The following is a 27,203-nucleotide window of genomic DNA, read 5'->3' as shown; positions in this document are numbered from 1 at the left end:
GAAAAGACATTGAAATGTAAAGATAAACTTATTTTTTTCTGAGCCTGTCTCTCAGGATGATGCTATTCAGGCAATGCCACAGCTTTCTCCTCAGACTTTCCAATCCTCAATAGTGTCACATACAGTGCCCTGCAGTTCGTCTCAACCTCCTGGAGGAGTTTATTTGCCATCAGATTTTGCTGCTCAGGTATCGTCTGCGGTATCACCAACTTTTTCTGCTTTTTCCATGTTGGGGAAGCGCAAGAAGAAATCTAGAAATTCGTCAGATAGTAAGGTGTCCCGTCTGCGGCTACGCAGTTTGCACTCTATCATAAGTATGACGAGGAGCATACCTCACTAGCCTCTGAGGGTGAAATTTCCGATTCTGACATAATTATTTTGTCTGATGCTGAAAAAGTTAACTTCAGGTTTAAGCTTGAACACCTTTGTGTACTGCTAAAGGAGATATTAGCTACCCTGGATCACTCCAATTCTCCTGTCGTCGTCAACCCTAAGAAGTTTAGTAAACTTAATAAATACTTTGATGTTCCTTCCTCTGTGGAAGTGTTTCCTGTTCCTGACCATGTGACCGAGATTATTTTACAGGAATGGGAGAAGCCAGGGATACCTTTCTCCCCGTCTCCCGTCTTTAAAAAGATGTTTCCTGTTGCTGACTCCATTAAAGATTCAATGCGCACGGTGCCTAAAGTAAAAGGGGCTATTTCTACGCTGGCTATGAGAACTACGATTCCTATAGAGGATAGCTGCTCCTTCAAGGATCCCATGTACAAAAAGCTGGAGGCTTATTTTAAGATGATGTATGTTCATCAAGGTCTTCAATGGCAACCTGCAGTTTGTATTGCCACAGTAGCAAGTGCTGCATCTTATTGATGCAACGCCTTGTCTGAATCAATTTTAGTAGAGACTCCGTTGGAGGAGATTCAAGATAGGATTAAGGCTCTTAAACTAGCCAATTCCTTTATTTCTGATGCTAACATGCAAGTTATTAGACTGGGAGCCAAGATGTCTGGCTTTACCGACCTAGCCCGCAGGGCGTTGTGGCTAAAATCTTGGTCAGCTGATGTTACCTTCAAGTCCAAGCTTATGACGCTTCCTTACAAGGGTAAAACCTTGTTTGGACCTGGTTTGGCAGAAATAATTTCTGATATTACGGGTGGAAAAGGGTCTCTTCTACCACAAGACAAGAACAGACCAAAGTAATTTCTGTTCCTTTCGTAACTTCAAAGGTCTTCCTCTTCCAAGCAGGAGCAGTCCAAGTCTTCTTGGAGACCCAATCAGCCTTGGAATAAGGGAAAGCAATCATAGAAACCCTCAGTTGAATCTAAGTCTTCATGAAGGGTCTGCCCCCAATCCGGGCTCAAATCAAGTGGGGGGCAGACTTTCCCTGTTTCGTGATCCCATGGATACGAGATGTCCCAGATCCTTGGGCTGTGGACATAGTATCTCAGGGTTACAAAATAGAATTCAAAACTTTCCTTCCCAGGGGCAGATTCGATCTCTCAAGATTATCTGCAGACCAGGTATAAAGAGAGGCATTTTTGAACTGAGTTCAGGACCTTTCCTCTCTGGGAGTGATGGTTCCAGTTCCAGTAAGAGAACGGTCTAGGATTCTATTCAAATCTGTTCATGGTTCCCAAAAAAGAGGGAACTTTTCTACCCATTTTAGACCTAAAGTGCCTCAACAAGTTTTTCAGGGTACCGTCCTTCAAAATGGAAACTATTCGTTCCATTCTTCCTTTGGTCGAAGAGGGTCAGTTCATGACAACCATAGACCTGAAGGATGCGTATCTTTGTGTTCCCATCCACAGGGATCATCACAAATTCCTGGGATTCACCATTCTAGACAAACACTTTCAGTTTGTGGCTCTTCCGTTTGGCCTTGCCACAGCTCCCAGACATTTCTCAAAGGTTCTGGGGGCTCTCTTGGCCGTGATCAGGTCTCAGGGAATTGCAGTGGCGCCTTACCTGGACGACATATTGGTTCAGGCGCCATCTTTTCAACCAACTCTCATACAGAGATCTTGTTGTCTTTTCTATGTCCAACGGATGGAAAGTGAATTAGGAAGAGAGTTCGCTTGTTCCAGCTACAAGGGTGATTTTCTTAGGAACCATAATAGATTCCCTAGTTATGAAAATTTTCTGACGGAGGTCAGGAAATCTAAGATTCTTTCTTCTTGCCGCTCTCTTCTGTCTACTGTTCGGCCGTCAGTAGCTCAATGTATGGAGGTAATTGGTCTGATGGTCTCTTCCATGGACATAATTCCCTTTGCTCGATTCCATTTGAGAGCTCTGCAGTTATGCATGCTCAGACAATAAAATGGAAACCATTCGGATCTGTCTCAGAGGATAGATTTAGACCAGTTGACAAGAGACTAGTTACCGTGGTGGCTTTCTCAGGACCATCTGTCTCCGGGCACATGCTTCCGGAGACCTTCCTGGGTGATTGTGACCATGGACGCCAGCCTGCTAGGCTGTGGAGCAGTCTGCTACTCATTAAATGCGCAGGGACTATGGACTCGGGAGGAGTCTGCTCTCCCCATAAACATCTTGGAGTTGAAAGCGATTTACAATGCTCTGATGGCTTGGCCTCAATTGTCCTTAGCCCGGTTTATCAGGTTTCAGTTGGACAACATCACGTCAATGGCTTTCATCAACCACCAGGGAGGAGCTCAGAGTTCCTTAGCCATGAAGGAGGTGGCTCAGATTATTCAGTGGGCGGAAGCTCACAATTGTCTGCCATCCATGTTCCTGAGAGGTTAACTCTCAAATGGGGGGGGGGGGTGCCGGAGTTGGATCTGATGGCGTCTCGGCAGAACGCCAAGCTTCCAAGGTACGGTTCAAGGTCAAGAGATCCGCAGGCAGCTCTGGCGGTTCCTTGGGTGTTCGGTCTAGCATACCTGTTTCCTCCGTTTGCGCTTTTTCCACAAGTCATTGCTCGTATCAAACAGGAGAGAGGGTCTCTAATTCTAATAGCTCCTGCATGGCCTCACAGGATCAGGTATGCATACCTAGTGAAGATGTTATCTCTGCCACCTTGGAGGTTGCCTGCCTCTGAGGAAGGACCTTTTTCCTCCATCCAAATCTCGTTTCTCTGAAGCTGACTGCTTGGAGATTGCTTAGTTTTGGCTAAGCTTGGGTTTTCTGAGTCGGTTATTGGGAGCATGATCTAGGCTCGAAAGCCTGTTACTCAAAAAATTTACCATAAGGTTTGGCGTAAATATTTATAATTGGTGTGAATCTAAGGGCTACTCTTGGAGTAGGGTCAGGATTCCTAGAATTTTGTCTTTTCCCAGGAAGGTCTGGATAAAGGGTTGTCAGTCATTTCTCTGAAAGGTCAGATTTTTGCACTCTCTATTCTTTTACATAGGCGTCTGGAGGATGTGCCAGATGTTCAATCTTTTTGACAGGCCCTGGTCAGAATCAAGCCTGTGTTTAAATCCGTTGCGCCTCCTTGGAGCCTTAACCTTGTTCTTAAAGTTTTGCAGCAGGCTTTGTTTGAGCCAATGCATTCCATATATATTAAGTTGTTATCTTGGAAGGTTTTGTTTCTTATTGCTATTTCTTCTGCTCAGAGAGTTTGTGAACTCTCGGCTTTGCAGTTTGATTCGCCTTACATTATTTTTAATGCGGATAAGGTGGTCCTGTGTACTAAATTGGGGTTTCTCCCTAAGGTTGTTTTGGATAGAAATGTTAATCAGGAAATTGTTCCTTCTCTCTGCGCTCTAAAATTCTACCTACAGGCTACTAAGGATTTTCGCCAGTCCTCTGCCCTGTTTGTTTGCTTCTCAGTAAAGCGTAAGGGTCAGAAGGCTACTGCTACTTCTCTTTCCCTCTGGTTGAGAAGTATAATTCATTTTGCTTATGAGACTGCTGGTCAGCAGTCTCCTGAGAGAATTACAGCTCATTCCACTAGGGCTGTCTCCTTCTTGGGCTTTAAAAATTAAGCTTCGGTTGAACAGATTTGCAAGGCTGCAACTTGGTCCTCTCTGCGTACTTTTTCCAAATGTTACAAATTTGTCACTTTTGCCTCAGCTGAGGCCTCTTTTGGGAGAAAGGTTCTTCAAGCGGTGGTGCCTTCTGTTTAGGTCCTCCTGCCTTGTTCTCCCTCCCTATTCATTCCGTGTCCTCTAGCTTGGGTATTGGTTCCCACTAGTAATTGATGACGTTGTGGACTGTCCATATCTTAGGAAAGAAAACAAAATGTATGCTTACCTTTATAAATTTCTTTCTGGATATGGAGAGTCCACGACCTCACCCTTAAGACAGTTATTTTTGAAGAAACCTCAGGCACCTCTACACCTTTGTGTTTTTTTTTTTTTTTCCCATTTCCCTTCTGTCGAATGACTGGGGATTATGGGTAGAGGAGTGACACTTAACAGCTTTGCTGTGGTGATCTTTGCCGCCTCCTGCTGGCCAGGAGTGATATTCCCACTAGAAATTGGAATGACGTTGTGGACTCTCCATATCCGGAATGAAAAATAAATTGATCATGTAAGCATAAATTTTGTTTTATTATTTCTTATGTAAATGGCTGCTGCCTTCCATCTCTTCCTCACTGTATATTACATGGAATCGAAGGAAAAAACAATGAAATATCGCAAAAAAATTGTAAACTCCAGTCCTTTACAATGTAAAGAATACTTGAAAAGAATATGCATTTTAGTTTTTTTTTCTTCTTCTTCTTTTTAGTCGTAATACCTCACTCTTTTCTCAAGAAAGACTGAAGCTCTTCTTGAAACTGCACACAGAGACTCAAGATGGGATGATAAAGCTAAAGGTAGTAATGATGTGTTTTTAAATAACCGGTTGTAAGCAATTTCTCTTGGAATAAGTTATTGACACATGAATATAATGTGAATGTGTAGAATTAGAATTAGACTTGATCCTGCTAAACAAATAGTAAGGTTTATTACAGTGACCTAATCAGTTAGAAAAACCCTCTTGTAGGAATGAGTCTGAGATTTGTGTTAGTGTCCTTTGTGCTTATTGGGTTGTGATCGAAAGAAGCCAGCAATTTTTATAAGGCATAAAAGCCTATTAAAGAGGTTTTTTTTTTGTGTGTGTTAATATCTTCATAGTAAATATAAACAATAATCACAGTATTGTCAAAATCTGCTCGCATTTTTTCTTTTGAAACATTTTACACTTTGATTTTAAAAGAAAGCAATTCTGTAATGGAGAATTCAAACCATTTACTGTAATTTCTTCCCTTTTAAAGGACCACTAAATAAAGTAGAATTGCATAATTAACAAATGCATAATAAAGACCATGCTAAAGCACTTTCACATGAGTAGATTTCAAAGTTAGTTCCATTTTCCATCCCAATCACAAAATTCACATACATATATAATGTGAATTGTTTGACATGCTCAGTTTAAGCTGGTGCCTCAGAAAGTGTGCACATAAAGATTGTGCACTTTTTCATAATGGAAGTGAATTGGAAAGTTTCATGATTCTTTAAAACTTTCATGATTCAAAAAGAGCATGCAATTTTAAAGACAGCGGAAAGTAATTTTGCTGCTGTTCTTTTGCATCTTATTTAACGTTTAATTTAAATCCATATTGCAATAGACTGCTATTTTAAAATTTAAGCTTTTAATATCATTTACCTTTTATAAGATTTGAATGTAGTCCAAGTCCTCCAGAATTGAGCATTAATCCGCCAATGATTGTACACACATAACAGTTCCAAAGAGGGCCGCCAACATGTGCGCACTAGTAGCTGTACTACCAGCTATGTCGCAGTAACGCTCAAGTAGTTCAAGGCTGGGTATTACTGTGAACCATCAAGCTGCACAAAGGGCTGGGCTAAGGAGGCTAATTTTCCATCCTTGACACTCCCTTATGCTTACCTAGCTGTGCTGTTTTTGCAGGAACAGCTTTCTTAGACAAAGCAGTGTTTCTGACAATTTTCAACTTCAATATCTTGATTTTTACATATAAAATATATTAAAATGAATATATGTCCCTAGTGGGTTGAACCTATTCATAACTCTTAGCTTCTGCATAATGGAATGTTTAGATGTGGTCATTATAAATGTAGGCATTGTCAGTATGCTCATATCTCAGATTCTTTTACCTCTATGACTATAGGGGAGAACTTTCAGATCTATGGTTGCCTAAATTGTAGCAGTACATATGCGATTAATTACTTGTGAGACGTGTCCGCTGTAGTATTTAGGCTTAACCACTTAGGGCATACTTTCCAGAATACTTGAACATTTCTCCACTATAAATGTGGATACTTCATCAACCCACATAGTTTAACACTTTGTAAATATACACCACAAAAATATGGATACCTTTTTAGATGGTGTGCAATAGAGGGTTAATACACCTAAAAGGGGCGGAGATAGATCAAAACTTTTGAATAATAAATTTAATACACGCATACCTCTTTGGTCTAAACTCGGACTACGATCTCATTAATTACTGGGAATATTCACTGTACAGATCATATACTCCCTTAGAATATATCATACATAGGTCTGTATGTTGTACATATGTATTAATGCCTCTTTAATTACCTAACTTTTTAAATTGTTTTGTCCACGAATTAATTTTGGCTCTTAGATGCCTCATTTTATTGGATGCCACTAGATATTAACTAATTCATTAAACACTAGCATTATATATTGTCCGTTTCTTGATACAATGTTTAATAATACATTTGTCTATCATGTATGCTTGTCTGTAACATCAATTGTAACATTATGCATTATTTGTAACACTCATTGCAACATCATTTAAGCGTTAACTATTGAGCAGAGGGAGGAGTGTTCTCTGTATTAGCCAATCTAATGTATTTTTAAGTTTTAGATATTCAGTTACCAGCAGACTATGATTACGGCCGGTTGCTTACACTCCTTCATTCTGTGATGGTCCCCTGTGTATATTCATTTGTTTTTATCTGGATGAACTATTAATGAAAGTGAAGTTTTACCTACAGTGAACCCTTTCTATTTGTGGATTATATGTACCCTTCTTATTGATTTTGGTTACATCGACCATGCCTCCTCATATGACGTATCCACACGTGAGTTTCAGCAGGAGAGCAGCTTTTATTGGAAGCTCTTAGTAACGGAGGTCATTTTGATGCACTCGACCCGCTACTTATCTTGGTTTGCAGAGTTCGGAAAGTAGAGCCCAAAATGGGTAAGAGGTTATATGTAAATTCTACCAGACCGGAGCAGCACCGATAGACCCAGGCTAAGATTTCCGTAGCATCTCCATTTGACAAGTTGTGGATAGGAGGGTGACTGCTTTCATTTTACTTGCTACTTGTTATGTATGCGCTGTCATACTGAGTCGCTGAGTAAATTGAACTTTAAATATTAGCCTTATTATTTTTTTTTTCTTTTTGCAATAATGTACATCATGCAGGTTTTGTATACTACTGGGATATAAAAATCTATATGTATTGCATGTTCAGCAGCAAATACATTTCTTCTGTTAAGTGTGATCAGTCCACGGGTCATCATTACTTCTGGGATATTAACTGCTCCCCTACAGGAAGTGCAAGAGGATTCACCCAGCAGAGCTGCATATAGCTCCTCCCCTCTACGTCACTCCCAGTCATTCTCTTGCACCCAGCAACTAGATAGGTCGTGTGAGAGGACTATGGTGATTATACTTAGTTTTATATCTTCAATCAAAAGTTTGTTATTTTAAAATAGCACCGGAGTGTGTTATTACCTCTCTGGCAGAGTTTGAGGAAGAATCTACCAGAGTTTTGCTATGATTTTAGCCGGAGTAGTTAAGATCATATTGCTGTTCTCGGCCATCTGAGGAGTGAGGTAAACTTCAGATCAGGGGACAGCGGGCAGATGAATATGCATAGAGGTATGTAGCAGTTTTTATTTTCTGACAATGGAATTGATGAGAAAATCCTGCCATACCGATATAATGTCATGTATGTATACTTTACACTTCAGTATTCTGGGAGAATGGTACTTCACTAGAATTACACTGTAAGAAAGACATAAAGCTGTTTAATAACTAGAGATTATGTTTAACGTTTTTGCTGGAATGTAAAATCGTTTTCATTTGCTGAGGTACTGAGTGAATAAATGTTTGGGCACCATTTTTCCACTTGGCAGTTGCTTAAATCTGTTTTTTTCTGTCAGTTTCTGTTCTCCCTCACTGCTGTGTGTGTGGGGGAGGGGCGCTTTTACTATGCATCAAATATTTCAGTCAGCAACTCATTGTATTCCCTGCATGATCTGGTTCATCTCTACAGAGCTCAGGGGTCTTCAAAACTTATTTTGAGGGAGGTAATTTCTCTCAGCAGAGCTGTGAGAATTATAGTTTGACTGAAATAAAAACTTTTATTCTGTAATTTGTTTCCTGCTTTCAGAAATTATCTTTGCTAATGGGATTAAACCTTTGCTAAAGTTGTGTTGTTTACAAGGATTGAGGCTATAACTGTTTCAATTTATTAATTTTTAACTGTCATAGATCTTCTGTGCTTCTTAAAGGCACAGTACGTTTTAATATTATTCTATTTGAATTGTATTTCCAAGTTGCAAGTTTATTTGCTAGTGTGTTAAACATGTCTGATTCAGAAGATGATACCTGTGTCATTTGTTGCAATGCCAAAGTGGAGCCCAATAGAAATTTATGTACTAGCTGTATTGATGCTACTTTAAATAAAAATCAATCTGTACAAATTGAACAAATTTCACCAAACAACGAGGGGAGAGTTATGCCGACTAACTCGCCTCACGTGTCAGTACCTACATCTCCCGCTCAGAGGGAGGTGCGTGATATTGTAGCGCCGAGTACAGCTGGGCGGCCATTACAAATCACATTACAGGATATGGCTACTGTTATGACTGAAGTTTTGGCTAAATTACCAGAACTAAAAGGTAAGCGTGATCACTCTGGGGTGAGAACAGAGTGCGCTGATATTAGGGCCATGTCAGACACTGCGTCACAGGTGGCAGAACATGAGGACGGAGAACTTCATTCTGTGGGTGACGGTTCTGATCCAAACAGACTGGATTCAGATATTTCAAATTTTAAATTTAAACTGGAAAACCTCCGTGTATTACTAGGGGAGGTGTTAGCGGCTCTGAATGATTGTAACACAGTTGCAATACCAGAGAAAATGTGTAGGTTGGATAAATATTTTGCGGTACCGACGAGTACTGAGGTTTTTCCTATACCTAAGAGACTTACTGAAATTGTTACTAAGGAGTGGGATAGACCCGGTGTGCCGTTCTCACCCCCTCCGATATTTAGAAAAATGTTTCCAATAGACGCCACCACAAGGGACTTATGGCAAACGGTCCCTAAGGTGGAGGGAGCAGTTTCTACTTTAGCTAAGCGTACCACTATCCCGGTGGAGGATAGCTGTGCTTTTTCAGATCCAATGGATAAAAAGTTAGAGGGTTACCTTAAGAAAATGTTTGTTCAACAAGGGTTTATATTGCAACCCCTTGCATGCATTGCGCCGATCACGGCTGCAGCGGCATTCTGGATTGAGTCTCTGGAAGAGAACATTGGTTCAGCTACTCTGGACGACATTACGGACAGGCTTAGAGTCCTTAAACTAGCTAATTCATTCATTTCGGAGGCCGTAGTACATCTTACTAAACTTACGGCGAAGAATTCAGGATTCGCCATTCAGGCACGCAGGGCGCTGTGGCTAAAATCCTGGTCAGCTGATGTTACTTCTAAGTCTAAATTGCTTAATATACCTTTCAAAGGGCAGACCTTATTCGGGCCCGGGTTGAAAGAGATTATCGCTGACATTACAGGAGGTAAAGGCCATGCCCTGCCTCAGGACAAAGCCAAAGCCAAGACTAGACAGTCTAGTTTTCGTTCCTTTCGTAATTTCAAAGCAGGAGCAGCATCAACTTCCTCTGCACCAAAACAGGAAGGAGCTGTTGCTCGCTACAGACAAGGCTGGAAACCTAACCAGTCCTGGAACAAGGGCAAGCAGACTAGGAAACCTGCTGCTGCCCCCAAAACAGCATGAATTGAGGGCCCCCGATCCGGGATCGGATCTAGTGGGGGGCAGACTTTCTCTCTTCGCCCAGGCTTGGGCAAGAGATGTTCAGGATCCCTGGGCGCTAGAGATAATATCTCAGGGATACCTTCTGGACTTCAAATACTCTCCTCCAAGAGAGAGATTTCATCTGTCAAGATTGTCAACAATCCAGACAAAGAAAGAGGCTTTTCTACGCTGCGTACAAGAGCTCTTGTTAATGGGAGTAATCCATCCAGTTCCACGATCGGAACAGGGACAGGGGTTTTACTCAAATCTGTTTGTGGTTCCCAAAAAAGAGGGAACTTTCAGACCAATCCTGGACTTAAAGATCCTAAACAAATTCCTAAGAGTTCCATCGTTCAAGATGGAGACTATTCGGACAATTTTACCTATGATCCAAGAGGGTCAGTACATGACCACTGTAGATTTAAAAGATGCTTACCTGCACATACCGATTCACAAAGATCATTACCGGTACCTAAGGTTTGCCTTCCTAGACAGGCATTACCAGTTTGTGGCTCTTCCATTTGGATTGGCTACAGCGCCAAGAATCTTCACAAAGGTTCTGGGTGCTCTTCTGGCGGTACTAAGACCGCGGGGAATCTCGGTAGCTCCATACCTAGACGACATTCTGATACAAGCTTCAAGCTTTCAAACTGCCAAATCTCATACAGAGTTAGTGCTGGCATTTCTAAGGTCACATGGATGGAAGGTGAACGAAAAGAAAAGTTCACTCGTTCCACTCACAAGAGTTCCCTTCCTGGGGACTCTTATAGATTCTGTAGAAATGAAGATTTACCTGACAGAGGACAGGCTATCAAGACTTCAAAGTGCTTGCCGCACTCTTCATTCCATTCAACACCAGTCAGTGGCTCAATGTATGGAGGTAATCGGCTTAATGGTAGCGGCAATGGACATAGTACCCTTTGCACGCTTACACCTCAGACCACTGCAACTGTGCATGCTAGGTCAGTGGAATGGGGATTACTCAGACTTATCCCCTTCTCTGAATCTGGATCAAGAGACCAGAAATTCTCTTCTATGGTGGCTTTCTCGGCCACACCTGTCCAGGGGGATGCCATTCAGCAGACCAGACTGGACAATTGTAACAACAGACGCCAGCCTTCTAGGTTGGGGTGCCGTCTGGAATTCCCTGAAGGCTCAGGGACTATGGAGTCAGGAGGAGAGTCTCCTGCCAATAAACATTCTGGAATTGAGAGCAGTTCTCAATGCCCTCCTGGCTTGGCCCCAGTTGACAACTCGGGGGTTCATCAGGTTTCAGTCGGACAACATCACGACTGTAGCTTACATCAACCATCAGGGAGGGACAAGAAGCTCCCTAGCTATGATGGAAGTATCAAAGATAATTCGCTGGGCAGAGTCTCACTCTTGCCACCTGTCAGCAATCCACATCCCGGGAGTGGAGAACTGGGAGGCGGATTTCTTAAGTCGTCAGACTTTTCATCCGGGGGAGTGGGAACTTCATCCGGAGGTCTTTGCCCAAATACTTCGACGTTGGGGCAAACCAGAGATAGATCTCATGGCGTCTCGACAGAACGCCAAGCTTCCTCGTTACGGGTCCAGATCCAGGGATCCAGGAGCAGTCCTGATAGATGCTCTGACAGCACCTTGGGACTTCAGGATGGCTTACGTGTTTCCACCCTTCCCGTTGCTTCCTCGATTGATAGCCAGAATCAAACAAGAGAGAGCATCAGTGATTCTAATAGCACCTGCGTGGCCACGCAGGACTTGGTATGCAGACCTGGTGGACATGTCATCCTGTCCGCCTTGGTCTCTACCTCTGAAACAGGACCTTCTGATACAGGGTCCCTTCAAACATCAAAATCTAACTTCTCTGAAGCTGACTGCTTGGAAATTGAACGCTTAATTTTATCAAGACGTGGGTTTTCTGAGTCAGTTATTAGTACCTTAATACAGACTAGGAAACCTGTTACCAGAAAGATTTACCATAAGATATGGCGTAAATACCTACATTGGTGTGAATCCAAAGGTTACTCTTGGAGTAAGGTTAGGATTCCTAGGATATTGTCTTTTCTACAAGAAGGTTTAGAAAAGGGTTTTTCTGCTAGTTCATTAAAGGGACAGATCTCAGCTCTGTCCATTCTGTTACACAAACGTCTGTCAGAAGTTCCTGACGTCCAGGCTTTTTGTCAGGCTTTGGCCAGGATTAAGCCTGTGTTTAAAACTGTTGCTCCACCATGGAGTTTAAACCTTGTTCTTAATGTTTTACAGGGCGTTCCGTTTGAACCCCTTCATTCCATTGATATAAAGTTGTTATCTTGGAAAGTTCTATTTTTAATGGCTATTTCCTCGGCTCGAAGAGTCTCTGAATTATCAGCCTTACATTGTGATTCTCCTTATTTTATTTTTCATTCGGATAAGGTAGTCCTGCGTACTAAACCTGGGTTCTTACCTAAGGTAGTTACTAACAGGAATATCAATCAAGAGATTGTTGTTCCTTCTTTATGCCCAAATCCTTCTTCAAAGAATGGTCTACTGCACAACCTGGATGTAGTCCGGGCTCTAAAATTTTACTTGCAGGCAACTAAGGAATTCCGACAAACGTCTTCTCTGTTTGTCATTTACTCTGGGCAGAGGAGAGGTCAAAAAGCTTCCGCTACCTCTCTTTCTTTTTGGCTTCGTAGCATAATTCGTTTAGCTTATGAGACTGCTGGACAGCAGCCCCCTGAAAGAATTACAGCTCATTCTACTAGAGCTGTGGCTTCCACTTGGGCCTTCAAGAATGAGGCCTCTGTTGAACAGATTTGCAAGGCTGCAACTTGGTCTTCGCTTCATACTTTTTCCAAATTTTACAAATTTGACACCTTTGCTTCATCGGAGGCTATTTTTGGGAGAAAGGTTTTTCAGGCAGTGGTTCCTTCTGTATAAAGAGTCTGCCTATCCCTCCCGTCATCCGTGTACTTTTGCTTTGGTATTGGTATCCCAGAAGTAATGATGACCCGTGGACTGATCACACTTAACAGAAGAAAACATAATTTATGCTTACCTGATAAATTCCTTTCTTCTGTAGTGTGATCGGTCCACGGCCCGCCCTGTTTTTAAGGCAGGTAAATATTTTTTAATTTATACTCCAGTCACCACTTCACCCTTGGCTTTTCCTTTCTCGTTGGTCCTTGGTCGAATGACTGGGAGTGACGTAGAGGGGAGGAGCTATATGCAGCTCTGCTGGGTGAATCCTCTTGCACTTCCTGTAGGGGAGCAGTTAATATCCCAGAAGTAATGATGACCCGTGGACTGATCACACTACAGAAGAAAGGAATTTATCAGGTAAGCATAAATTATGTTTTTTACATAGACAGAACCCTTTCCCTAGGGGTATACCTTTCATGCATTGTACTCTGCAGTTTTATTTCCTAATGCAGTTTTGCATGATTTATCTGTATTTTAAATCAACAGTGGAGATACTTTATATATAAGATCTATTGGTATCTCTCTTATACCTAAGTTTTATATGTAATTTTATATCTATGCATATAGGTTTAGTTTCTATCATGGAGATACTGAAGCTTTATCATCAATATTTTAATTTACAGTGGAGGTACTTTTAGAGTTAAGGTCTATTGGTATCTCTTTTATACCTATTGAATGGGTAATTTTATTTGTATGCACATTCATTTATTATGCAACCACTGAGCATTAATTGTGAATATTTTCATGGACCATGTACATTGTGTATTTACTTTCCAAGTATACACAGTCTCTGCTTATTCTGGACATTGATTTACAAGTTTTTATTGTGTACCTGTTGATCTATATGTGCTGCTCCGTAAGCTGATACTTATGTAAGGATTTAATAAACTTTTTGTATAAGTTTATATATTTTTGGATCCATCAGGAAAAATAATATCCGGACTGATTCTTTGTCCATCAAGAAATCAAGAGTTTTTTGTTCTCTTTAAATTAGAGTCCTCTCTTAAAATAGCGTCTTATCTCTTGTTGCCAAATATCCTTCTGAGGCGGCAGCCTTTATAAAGGATTTGGAGGATAAGGTATTAATAGCCGTACATGTGTAAACTCTAGGTCAAGAGTTTTTGTCCCCAATCGATTTATTGTCTAAAGGGAGTTCTAGTCCTGTTCTGGATTTAACATCCATAAACATGTTGGTCAGGATTCCCACTTCTATAATGGGAACATTCCTCACTGTTTTTACCCTTCATCCAAAGGGTCAATTTGTTTCTAGTATAGACCTCCTAGGATTGTTAGCTGCACATCCCTATACACAGGGATTGTTTTCAGTTCTTAAGGTTTATATATCTGTAAAACCTTCTTACCAGTGCTCAGAATCAGGACATTTCAGTTGCTCCTTATCTGAATGACATACTAGTGCAAGCTTATTTCCTGTTAATAGCTATTGCTCATATTCTCCAGTTTCTGTCTTCATTCAAGACCCCATGGTTGGAGTATTGATGTACCACAAATACTCATTATATTCTGCTATAAGGGTAGCATTTACAGGAGTCCTATTAAACTCAATTCTTATGCATCTAGTTTCCTGACGGAACTTTGCAATGTAGGATACAGAGGGTGTGTCTCCTACCCTGAACTACCTTCTGTTGGTAGCTCGGTGCATTGTGATAGTGGGACTTATGGTAGCTGCTTCAGGTGCAGTTTATTTTGCCCCATTTTCACTTGAGACACTTTTAATGTCATGCTACCTTAGTGGTCAAATAATTATTTCAATTTGGCATATGAAAGGCTTTGGATTTTCCTCCAATCTTTTTCTTAAGGACACAAAGTCTGTCTTTGACCATTGGGACATCTTTCCTTTGTCAGTCTTCTCTGGCTGGGGGCGGTCTTGGTTTGTTAAAGAGTGCAAGGAGTTTTGATGGGTAACCTCTAGAGAAAACCAGATTCTTGAACTTCGAGCAATCTTCGGGCTCTCAGCCTATTGAAGGAGGAAAGTCTCTTTCTTTCTCTCTCTCTTTCTTTTTCTCTTTCTCTCTTTCTCTCTCTCTCTCTTTCTTTCTCTCTTTCTCTCTTTCTCTCTTTCTCTCTTTCTCTTTTTCTCTCTTTCTCTTTTTCTCTCTTTCTCTCTCTGTTTCTCTTTCTCTATTTTCTCTTTCTCTCTTTCTCTCTTTCTCTCTTTCTCTCTTTCTCTCTTTCTCTCTTTCTCTCTTTCTCTCTTTCTCTCTTTCTCTCTTTCTCTTTCTCTCTTTCTCTCTTTCTCTCTTTCTCTCTTTCTCTCTTTCTCTCTTTCTCTCTTTCTCTCTTTTTCTTTCTCTCTTTCTCTTTCTCTCTTTCTCTTTCTCTCTTTCTCTTTCTCTTTCTCTCTTTCTCTCTTTCTCTCTTTCTCTTTTTTTCTCTTTCTCTTTTTCTCTTTCTCTTTTTCTCTTTCTCTTTTTCTCTTTCTCTCTTTCTCTCTTTCTCTCTTTCTCTTTTTCTCTTTCTCTCTCTGTTTCTCTTTCTCTCTTTCTCTCTTTCTCTCTTTCTCTCTTTCTCTCTTTCTCTTTCTCTCTTTCTCTTTCTCTTTCTCTCTTTCTCTCTTTCTCTCTGTTTCTCTCTTTCTCTTTGTTTCTCTCTTTCTCTTTGTTTCTCTCTTTCTCTTTGTTTCTCTCTTTCTCTTTGTTTCTCTCTTTCTCTTTGTTTCTCTCTTTCTCTTTGTTTCTCTCTTTCTCTTTGTTTCTCTCTTTCTCTTTGTTTCTCTCTTTCTCTTTGTTTCTCTCTTTCTCTTTGTTTCTCTCTTTCTCTTTGTTTCTCTCTTTCTCTTTGTTTCTCTTTGTTTCTCTCTTTCTCTTTGTTTCTCTCGTCTGGGGTTATCAGACCCTAGAGCTCCTTCCCATGTAGGAGGGTTGGTGGGCTTGTGCCCTCTTGCCCTGGGAATTGGCAAGGGGTGGTCTCTTCCTTGGGTCAGGACGGGGTGTTAAGTTCTCGGATATTGTTTGTTTAAACAATTGGGGGCTCGGATCTGTTTTGCTGAGGCTTTTGCTCAGTCTTTTCCTTTGTGGAGTTGTTGCCGCACTTTTTGTCTCTAGGGCTGATTCGGGGTTACTCAGTTCCTGGGAATTTGGGCTATGTCCTTTTACTTGGACTAATTGACCTGGTCACGGTTGCACAGGTTTTCTGAGTGCTGATGCTCATTGGGCTGGACTTATGCCTTTATGGTCAGTTTCCCTTGGTCAGCTTGCTTTGGTAACCTTATGGATTCACTGCTCTGCAGGCGAAAGGGTTTGCAGTGTCTCTGCTGCAGCTAGTGCAGATTGGATGTGTGTTAGCAAGCTTATTCCTTAGGGGGATTCCTTCCAAGTTCATCTGCGTTCGAGATTGATCTCTCCTTTAGCCTGTGGATTTGTGTCTTGTGGGCAGGTGCTCTGCCTTTTTGGCCCCATCCCTTTTTAGGGCTTATTCTTCTTATGGAGGTGTGATTCTCTTGGCTTCAGGAGGTTGGAACTGAGAGTTAACCTTTCAGAGGGGTGTTTTTCTCTGGGTTATGTTCCATCTGGAGTCTTGCTGGCTTTGTGTCGAGACTATGGTGGGTCTTTTGTTAGATTCCTTTGGGTCTACGGCCTTGTCGTCTGTTTCTAGGGAGTCGGGTTGGCACCCGTGCTCTGTTGGGATGGTTGTGTCCATTCTCCCTCTCGTTTCTGTTCTGTTTTGAAGACCTACCGATGCTTGGGCTGGCCCTTTTGGGAGTGGGTTCTGAGATGTATTGTCATCTTCAGGATCTAGGTTGGCATTGTAGCTAGCCCCCTGGGTTTACAAGCTGAGGGTCCTGGGTTACCATTCACCTTCGGGTTCTGGGTGTAACCTCTCTCTTGGGCGTGCAGTGGGTCTTGTTGAGGTTATGTGGAGTCCTTTGTGTAGGTCTAGCGGCTTGGATTGCCTGGAAGTGTGCCCTTTGTCTGGGAGTTCTCCTTTTGCATACTGTTCTCTTGCTGGCGGTTTTTTACTTCTCAGCAAGTATTCTTCTGTGTCGTCCTAATGATGGCTGCGACTCAGGGTTTTTTGTCTTGGTCTGTTGCACGCTCTTTTTTTTGTCTGAATACTATTGTATTCTTAGTTCTGACGATGTGAGGACTCTTTCGGTGCCTTTGCACAATGTTGAGAGAGAGGTTTCTCTGTTTCGAGGCCCGATGTAGAGCTGCTCTCATCCATTGCGCTTCCAATTAGAGGACCCAGAATTTGTAACCAATCGTGTCTCAAGGGTATCAGTTGGAGTTAAAAAAAATTCCTTCCCCAGAGGAAGGTTTTTTCTTTCACGATTGTCTGTCGACCAGATAAAAAGAGAGGCGTTCTTACGTTGTGTAAGAGATTTCTCCTCCATGGGAGTAATATGCCCCATTCCAATACAGGAACAGGGGCAGGGGTTTTACTCAAATCTCTTTGTAGTTCCCAAAAAAGAGGGAATGTTCCGACCCATCTTAGACCTGAAGGGTCTAAACAAGTTTCTCAGAGTTCCATCCTTCAAGATGGAAACGATTTGTACCGTTCTTCCATTGATCCAGGAGGGTCAATTTATGACTACCGTGGATCTTAAGGATGCATATCTACATGTTCCTATCCACAAAGATCATCACAAGTTCCTCCAATTTGCCTTCTTGGACAAAAATTTCAATTCGTGGCTCTTCCTTTTGGGCTGGCTACAGCGCCCAGAATTTTTACAAAGCTTCTGGGGTCTCTGCTGGCGGTTCTCAGGCCGCGGGGCATTGCAGTGGCGCCTTACCTAACGCAGTCTCATACCGACATTGTTCTGTCCTTTCTAAGGACTCACGGGTGGAAAGTGAATCTAGAGAATAGTTTGATAGTTCTGCAGACAAGGGTTCCTTTCTTGGGAACTCTAATCCACTCTCTATCCATGAAGATCTTTTTGACAGAAGTCAGAAAGTTGAAGATTCTGAACACATGCCAAGCCCTTCAGTCCACTCCTCGGCCGTCAGTGGCTCAGTGCATGGAGGCAATTGGATTGATGGTAGCGGCAATGGACATCATTCCGTTTGCTCGTTTTCATCTCAGACCTCTGCAACTGAACATGCTCAGACAGTGGAATGGAGATTATGCAAATTTGTCTCCTCAAATAGAGCTAGATCAGGAGACCAGGGACTCTCTTCTATGGTGGTTGTCGCTGGATCATTTGTCCCAGGGGACATGCTTCCGCAGACCCTCTTGGGTGATAGTGACAACGGATGCCAGTCTGATAGGATGTGGAGCAGTCTGGAACTCCTTAAAGGCTCAGGGTGTATGGACTCTATCGGAGTCCCTTCTTCCCATCAACATTCTGGAGTTGAGAGCAATATTCAACGCGCTTCAGGTTTGGCCTCAGTTGGCTTTGGCCAAATTCATCAGATTTCAGTTGGACAACATCACGACAGTAGCTTACATCAATCATCAGGGAGGAACAAGGAGTTCCTTAGCGATGACAGAAGTAGCCAAGATAATTCAGTGGGCGGAGACTCACTCTTGTTATCTGTCGGCAATCCACATCCCAGGAGTGGACAACTGGGAGGCGGATGGGAGGCGGATTTGCTGAGCAGACAGTCGTTTCATCCGGGGGAATGGGAACTCCATCCGAAGGTATTTGCCAACCTGATTCTCAGATGGGGCAGGCTGGAGCTGGATTTTATCTCATCAAAATGCCAAGCTTCCGAGATACGGATCCAGGTCCAGGGATCCTCAGGCCGACCTGATAGATGCCTTGGCGGTGCCTTGGTCGTTCAACCTAGCTTATGTATTCCCTCCATTTGCTCTCCTTCCCTGGTTGATTGCTCGAGTCAAACCGGAGAGGGCTTTGGTGATCTTCATCGCTCCTGCGTGGCCTTGCAGGACTTGGTATGCCGATCTGGTGGACATGTCATCTCAGCCACCGTGGAAACTTCCATTGAGGAAAGACCTTTTCATTCAGGGACCCTTCCTTCATCCAAATCTAATTTCTCTGCAGCTAACTGCTTGGAGATTGAACGCTTGATTTTATCTAAGCGAGGGTTCTCTGATTCGGTCATTGATACCTTCAGGCACGTAAGCCTGTTACTAGAAAGATTTACCATAAGATATGGCGTAAATTTCATTATTGGTGCGAATCCAAGGGCTACTCATGGAGTAGGGTTAGGATTCCCAGGATTTTCTTTTCTCCAAGAAGGATTGGAGAAAGGGTTGCCAGCAAGTTCCTTAAAGGGACAGATTTCTGCTTTGTCTATTTTGCTACACAAGCATCTGGCAGATGTTCCAGATGTTCAATCTTTTTGTCAGGCTCTAACTAGAATCAGGCCTGTGTTTAGACTAATTGCTCCTCCTTGGAGTTTTAATTTAGTTCTTAATGTTCAAGGGGTTCCGTTTGAACCTATGCATTCCATAGATTTTAAGTTATTATCTTGGAAAGTTTTGTTTTTGGTTGCTTTTTCTTCTGTCCGCAGAGTTTCTGAGCTTTCGGCATTACAATGTGATTCTCTTTATCTTATTTTCCATGCGGATAAGGTAGTGTTACGTACCAAACCTGGTTTTCTTCCCAAGGTTGTTTCAAATAAAAATATTAATCAGGAAATTGTGGTTCCCTCCTTGTGTCCTTATCCTTCTTCTAAGAAGGAGCGACTGTTACATAATTTGGACGTGGTCCGTGCTTTGAAGTTTTACTTACAGGCAACTAAGGAGTTTCGTCAATCTTCTTCCCTGTTTGTTCTTTTTTCTGGGAAGCGTAGGGGTCAGAAACCTACGGCTACCTCTCTTTCTTTTTGACTGTAGAGTATCATCCGTTTTGCATATGAGACTGCTGGACAGCAGCCTCCTGAACGAATTACGGCACATTCCACTAGGGCTGTGGCTTCCTCATGGGCATTTAAAAATTATGCTTCTGTGGAACAGATTTGCAAAGCTGCGACTTGGTCTTCTCTTCACACTTTTTCAAAATTTTACAAATTTGATACGCCTCGTCTGAGGCTGTTTTTGGAAGGAAAGGAAATTTATTCTTACCTGATAAATTTGTTTCTTTTACTATACGATGAGTCCACGGCCCTCCCTATTTTTTGTGAGACAGGTCTTTATTTTTGTTATACTTCAGTCACCTCTACTCCTTGGCTTTTCGTTTCTCTTCCTAACTTCGGTCGAATGACTGGGTTGGGAGGGAAGGGAGGAGCTATTTATGCAGCTCTGCTGTGAAGCTCTTTGCCTCCTCCTGCTGACCAGGAGGCGATATCCCACAAGTAAGGATGAAATATGTGGACTCATCGTATCGTAAAAGAAACAAATTTATCAGGTAAGAATAAATATCCTTTCTTTTACAAAGATATGACGACTCCACGGATTTCATGCTTACTTGTGGGATTTATCCTCCTGCTAACAGGAAGTGGCAAAGAGCACCACAGCAGAGCTGTATATATAGCTCCTCCCTTCCTTGACACTGGGAGAGGCAGCTTGACATGTATATATTTAAGGTCAGTAGGGCTGCAGTTATTTTTTAGTCGATTATCTGTACAGGGGACCACATGGCTTTTCTTTTTCAAACCACTTCCCATGCGGTTAGGCAGACTGAGGCGACGTCCATGATTGGCGGAGCCTATTTCGCGCGCTCAGACGCGCAGTTTTCTCTCACTAAGAAGGCAGCAGGCATTAGCTCCGGTGGGGTTTAAAGTTGTTTTCCAGTCACCGGATCGTTGTCAAGTCAATTTTCAGTCCCCTGAGGGCAGGTAGGCGCCACAGCAGAGCTGTGCAGGGGTCATTTTCATTGTTAAAATATATTTTTTTTTAATTAAAATGTCTCTTAGAGGGTAATTTAACCTTTACTTATAGGGTGCAATAATTTTTGGTCAAATTGAATTGTTATATATAATCGTTTAGCGTTTTTAAACGTTTTTAGTGCAGTTTGGGAAAAATTGTTGCGTTTTTATTTCTTAAAAGCGCAGTACACTTTTTTCTAAAAGTTTTTTTTGAATAAATAAATGAGGTGGCTATTGCTAGTCTGTTTAACATGTCTTAACTTGAGGAAACTCCTTGTTCTATGTGTTTAGAAGTCATTGTGGAACCCCCTCTTACTTTGTGTACCTCTTGTACTGAAAGGGCCTTACAATGTGAAAAGCATATTTTATGTAAAGAAAGTGTGCCTAAGTTTGATTCTCAGTCTGAAGAGTATCAGGATATGCCATCTAATTCTCCCCAAGTGTCACAACCATTAACGCCCACACAAGCGACGCAGAGTTCCTCAAATTCTTTTACTCTGCAGGATATGGCTGCAGTTATGTCAACTACCCTTACAGAGGTATTTAAGTTACCAGTGTTACAGGGTAAACACAGTAGGACAGGAATTAATGTGAATACTGAGTCCTCTGGTGCTTTGTTGGCTATTTCCGATGTACCCTCACAGGGCTCTGAGTTGGGATTCAGGGAATTTTTGTCTGAGGGAGACCTTTCGGACCCAGGAAGTATGTTACCTCAGACAGATTCGGACATCATGTCCTTTAAATTTAAGCTAGAACTCCTCCGCCTGTTACTTCAGGAGGTCTTAGCGACTCTGGATGACTGTGACCCTATTATGGTACCACTAGAGAAATTGTGTAAAATGGACAAATATCTAGAAGTACCGCTTACACTTATGTTTTTCCGGTTCCTAAAAGATTTTCGGAGATTATAAAGGAATGGGACAGACCGGGTATACCGTTCTCTCCACCTCCTAATTTCAAGAAAATGTATCCCATATCGGACACCATTTGGGACTCTTGGAGACCCTCCCTAAGGTGGAGGGAGCTATATCTACCCTGCCTAAGCGTACAACTATTCCTATTGAGGACAGTTGTGCATTTCAAAGACCCTATGGGTAAGAAGTTGGAGGGTCTTCTAAAGAAATTATTTATTCATCAGGGTTTCTTTTTACAACCAACAGCTTGCATTGTTCCAGTTACTACTGCAGCAGCTTTTTGGTTTGATGCTCTAGAAGAGTCTCTGAAGGTTGAGACCCCATTAGAGGACATTTTGGATAGAATTAAGGCTCTCAAGCTAGCTAATTCTTTTATTACAGATGCTGCCTTTCAGATTGCTAAATTGACTGCGAAAAATGCAGGATTTGCCATTTTAGCGCGTAGAGCGTTATGGTTAAAATCGTGGTCTGCTGATGTGTCATCTAAATCAAAGCTCTTAGCTATTCCTTTCAAGGGTAAGACCCTATTCGGGCCTGAGTTGAAGGAAATCATTTCTGACATTACTGGAGGTAAAGGTCACGCTCTACCTCAGGATAAGTCTGTTAAGATAAGGGGTAAACAAAATAATTTTCGTTCCTTTCGGAATTTTAAAAGAGTACCTTCTTCTTTCTTTCTTCTTTCTTTCCTCTCTCCACCACCACGCAGGAAGGAAATTTTGCTCAGGCCAAGTCTGTCTGTAGACCCAACCAGTCTTGGAACAAGGGTAAGCAACCCAAGAAGCCCGCTGCTGCTACAAAGACAGCATGAAGGGATGGCCCCCGATCCGGGACCGGATCTAGTAGGGGGCAGACTTTCTTTCTTTACCCAGGCTTGGGTAAGAGATGTTCAGGACCCCTTGGCACTGGAAATTGTGACCCACGGATATCAACTGGAATTCAAAGAATTTCTCCCAAGGGGGAGATTTCTTCTTTCAAGATTGTCGACTAGATAAAAAGAGAGGCGTTCTTACGTTGTGTAAAAGACCTCTCTACTATGGGAGTAATTCGTCCCGTTCCAAGACTGGGGCAGGGGTTTTACTCAAGTCTCTTCGTGGTTCCAAAAAAAGAGGGAACTTTCAGACCCTTTTTAGATCTCAAGAGTCTAAACAAGTTTCTCAGAGTCCCATCATTCAAGATGGAGACTATCCGAACAATTTTACCAATGATCCAGAAGGGTCAATATATGACTACCATGGACTTGAAGGATGCATACCTTCATATTCCTATTCACAAGGATCATCATCAATACCTAAGGTTTGCCTTCCTGGACAAACATTTCTTTCATGTAATTAGCAAGAGTCCATGAGCTAGTGACGTATGGGATATACATTCCTACCAGGAGAGGCAAAGTTTCCCAAACCTTAAAATGCCTATAAATACACCCCTCACCACACCCACAATTCAGTTTTACAAACTTTGCCTCCGATGGAGGTGGTGAAGTAAGTTTGTGCTAGATTCTACGTTGATATGCGCTCCGCAGCAAGTTGGAGCCCGGTTTTCCTCTCAGCGTGCAGTGAATGTCAGAGGGATGTGAGGAGAGTATTGCCTATTTGAATGCAGTGATCTCCTTCTACGGGGTCTATTTCATAGGTTCTCTGTTATCGGTCGTAGAGATTCATCTCTTACCTCCCTTTTCAGATCGACGATATACTCTTATATATACCATTACCTCTGCTGATTCTCGTTTCAGTACTGGTTTGGCTTTCTACAAACATGTAGATGAGTGTCCTGGGGTAAGTAAATCTTATTTTTTGTGACACTCTAAGCTATGGTTGGGCACTTTGTTTATAAAGTTCTAAATATATGTATTCAAACATTTATTTGCCTTGACTCAGAATGTTCAACTTTCCTTATTTTTCAGACAGTCAGTTTCATATTTGGGATAATGCATTTGAATTAATCATTTTTTCTTACCTTCAAAAATTTGACTCTTTTTTTCCCTGTGGGCTGTTAGGCTCGCGGGGGCTGAAAATGCTTCATTTTATTGCGTCATTCTTGGCACGGACTTTTTTGGCGCAAAAATTCTTTTCCGTTTCCGGCGTCATAGTGTCGCCGGAAGTTGCGTCATTTTTTGACGTTATTTTGCGCCAAAAATGTCGGCGTTCCGGATGTGGCGTCATTTTTGGCGCCAAAAGCATTTAGGCGCCAAATAATGTGGGCGTCTTGGCGCTAAAAAATAAGGGCGTCGCTTTTGTCTCCACATTATTTAAGTCTTATTTTTTCATTGCTTCTGGTTGCTAGAAGCTTGTTCTTTGGCATTTTTTCCCATTCCTGAAACTGTCATTTAAGGAATTTGATCAATTTTGCTTTATATGTTGTTTTTTCTCTTACATATTGCAAGATGTCTCACGTTGCATCTGAGTCAGAAGATACTACAGGAAAATCGCGGTCTAGTGCTGGAGCTACCAAGCTAAGTGTATCTGCTATAATTTTTGGTATCTGTTTCTCCAGCTGTTGTTTGTATTGCATGTCATGACAAACATATTAATGCAGATAAATTTCCTTTAGTACTGTTACATTACCTGTTGCTGTTCCGTCAACATCTAATTTTCAGAGTGTTCCTGATAAACATAAGAGATTTTATTTTTTAAATCCATTAAGAAGGCTATGTCTGTTATTTCTCCTTCTAGTTTACATAAAAGTCTTTTAAAACTTCTCTTTTTTCAGATGAATTTTTAAATGAACATCATCATTCTGATACTGATAATGGTTCTTCTGGTTCAGAGGTTTCTGTCTCAGAGGTTGATGCTGATAAATCTTTGTATTTGTTCAAGATGGAATTTATTCGTTCTTTATTTAAAGAAGTATTAATTGCATTAGAAATAGAGGATTCTGGTCCTCTTGATACTAAATCTAAACGTTTTAAAAAAGGTTTTTAAATCTCCTGTAGTTATTCCAGAAGTGTTTAATCTCCCTGATGCTATTTCTGAAGTAATTTCCAGCGAATGGAATAATTTGGGTAATTCTTTTACTCCTTCTAAACGTTTAAGCAATTATATCCTGTGCCATCTGACAGATTAGAGTTTTTTGGGACAAAATCCCTAAGGTTATGGGGTTGTCTCTACTCCTGCTATATGTGCTACTATTCCTACGGCAGATAGTACTTAATTTAAGGATCCTTTAGATAGGAAAATTGAATCCTTTCTAAGAAAAGCTTACTTATGTTCAGGTAATCTTCTTAGACCTGCTATATTTTTAGCGGATGTTGCTGCAGCTTCAACTTTTTGGTTAGAAGCTTTAGCGCAGCAAGTAACAGATCATAATTTTATAGCATTATTATTATTCTATAACATGCTAATAATTTTATTGGTGATACCATCTTTTGATATCATTAGAGTTGATGTCAGGTATATGTCTCTAGCTATTTTAGCTAGAAAAGCTTTATGGATTAAACTTGGAATGCTGATATGTCTTCTAAGTCAACTTTGCTTTCCCTTTCTTTCCAGGGTAATAAATTATTATCTCAACTGTTTCTGGAAGGAAGGGAACTTTTTTACCAAAGGATAAAAAATCTAAGGTAAATTTAGGTCTAATAATCATTTTTGTTCCTTTCCTCACAATAAGGAACAAAAGCCTGATCCTTCATCCTCAGGAGCGGTATCAGTTTGGAAACTATTTCCAGTTTGGAATATATCCAAGCCTTATAGAAAACCTATAGCCAGCTCCTAAGTACCCATGAAGGTGCGGACCTTATTCCAGCTCAGCTGGTATGGGGCAGATTACGTTTTCTTCAAAGAAATTTGGATCAATTCCGTTCTCAATTTCTGGTTTCAGAACATTGTTTCAGAAAGGTACAGAATTGGCTTCAGTTAAGGCCTCCTGCTAAGAGATTTTTTTTCTTTCCCGTGTCCCAGTTAACACAGCAAAGGCTCAGCATTTCTGAAATGTGTTTCAGATCTAGAGTTGGCTGGAGTAATTATGCCAGTTCCAGTTCTGGAACAGGGGCTGGGGTTTTATTTTATCTCTTCATTGTACCAAAGAAGGTCAATTCCTTCAGACCAGTTCCGGATCTATCAATATTGATTCGTTATGTAAGGATACCAACATTCAAGATGGTTACTGTAGGACTATCCTGCCTTTTGTTTAGCAAGGGCATTATATGTCTACAATAGATTTACAGGATGTGTATCTGCATATTCCGATTCATCCAGATCACTTTTAGTGTCTGAGATTCTCTTTTTAGACAAGCATTACCAGTTTTGTGGCTCTACCGTTTGGCCTAGCCTCAGTTCCAAGAATTTTTTTCAAAGGTTCTCGGTGCCCTTCTTTCTGTAATCAGAGAACAGGGTTTTGGTATTTCCTTATTGGACGATATCTGGGTACTTGCTCAGTCTTCTCATTTTCGAAGAATCTCATACGAATCGACTTGTGTTGTTTCTTCAAGTTCATGGTTGGAGGATCAATTTACCAATCAGTTCATTGATTCCTCAGACAAGGGTAACCTTTTTAGGTTTCTAGATAGATTCAGTGTCTATGACTCTGTCCTTGTCAGACAAGAGAAGTTTAACATTGATATCAGCTTGTCAAAACCTTCAGTCACAATCATTCCCTTTGGTAGCCTTATGCATGGAAATTTTAGGTCTTAGGACTGCCGCATCAGATGCGATCTCCTTTGCTCGTTTTCACATGCGACCTCTTCAGCTCTGTATGCTGAACCAATGGTGCAGGGATTACTCAAAGATATCTCAATTAATATCTTTAAACCGATTATACGACACTCTCTGACATGGTGGACAGATCACCATCGTTTAGTTCAGGGGGCTTCTTTGTTCTTCCGACCTGGACTATAATCTCAACAGATGCAAGTCTTACAGGTTGGGGAGCTGTGTGGGGGTATCTGACGGCACAAGGGGTTTGGGAATCTCAGGAGGTGAGATTTCCTATCAATATTTTGGAACTCCGTGCAATTTTCAGAGCTCTTCAGTCTTGGCCTCTTCTGAAGAGAGAGTTGTTCATTTGTTTTCAGATAGACAATGTCACAACTGTGGCATACATCAATCATCAAGGAGGGACTCACAGTCCTCTGGCTATGAAAGAAGTATCTCGAATTTTGGTTTGGGCGGAATCCAGCTCCTGTCTAATCTCTGCGGTTCATATCCCAGGTATGGACAATTGGAAAGCGGATTATCTCAGTCGCCAAACGTTGCACCTGGGCGAATGGTCTTCACCCAGAGGTATTTCCTCAGATTGTTCAAATGTGGGAACTCCCAGAAATAGATCTGATGGCTTCTCATCTAAACAAGAAACTTCCCTGGTATCTGTCCGGATCCCGGGATCCTCGGGCGGAGGCAGTAGATGCATTATCTCTTCCTTACAAGTGTCATCCTGCCTATATCTTTCCGCCTCTAGTTCTTCTTCCAAGGGTATTCTCCAATATTCTAAAGGAATGCTCGTTTGTCCTGCTGGTAGCTCCAGCATGGCCTCACAGGTTTTGGTATGCGGATCTTGTCCGGATGGCCTCTTGCCAGCTGTGGACTCTTCCGTTAAGACCAGTTTTTCTGTCTCAAGGTTCTTTTTTCCATCAGGATCTCAAAACCTTAATTTTAAGGTGTGGAGTTTGAACGCTTGATTCT

General features: G+C 41.6%; 1 protein-coding gene across 4 annotated transcripts in view; it reads left to right on the top strand.

Annotated features, from left to right (window-relative positions):
- BAZ1A (bromodomain adjacent to zinc finger domain 1A) overlaps positions 1 to 27,203 on the top strand; it is a 762,668-nt gene that overhangs the window by 39,312 nt on the left and 696,153 nt on the right. For all 4 annotated transcript variants that reach the window (XM_053697759.1, XM_053697757.1, XM_053697758.1 and 1 more), the window contains exon 6: positions 4,690 to 4,777. In XM_053697759.1, the coding sequence (XP_053553734.1) occupies positions 4,690 to 4,777 (88 nt within the window). The remainder of the gene's footprint in view (positions 1 to 4,689; positions 4,778 to 27,203) is intronic.

The sequence above is a fragment of the Bombina bombina genome, chromosome 1, assembly GCF_027579735.1.
Source record: "Bombina bombina isolate aBomBom1 chromosome 1, aBomBom1.pri, whole genome shotgun sequence".
In the NCBI taxonomy this organism is placed as follows: domain Eukaryota; kingdom Metazoa; phylum Chordata; class Amphibia; order Anura; family Bombinatoridae; genus Bombina; species Bombina bombina.
Note: the sequence above shows the minus strand (reverse complement) of the source record. Positions and strands in the feature narration are given on the sequence as shown.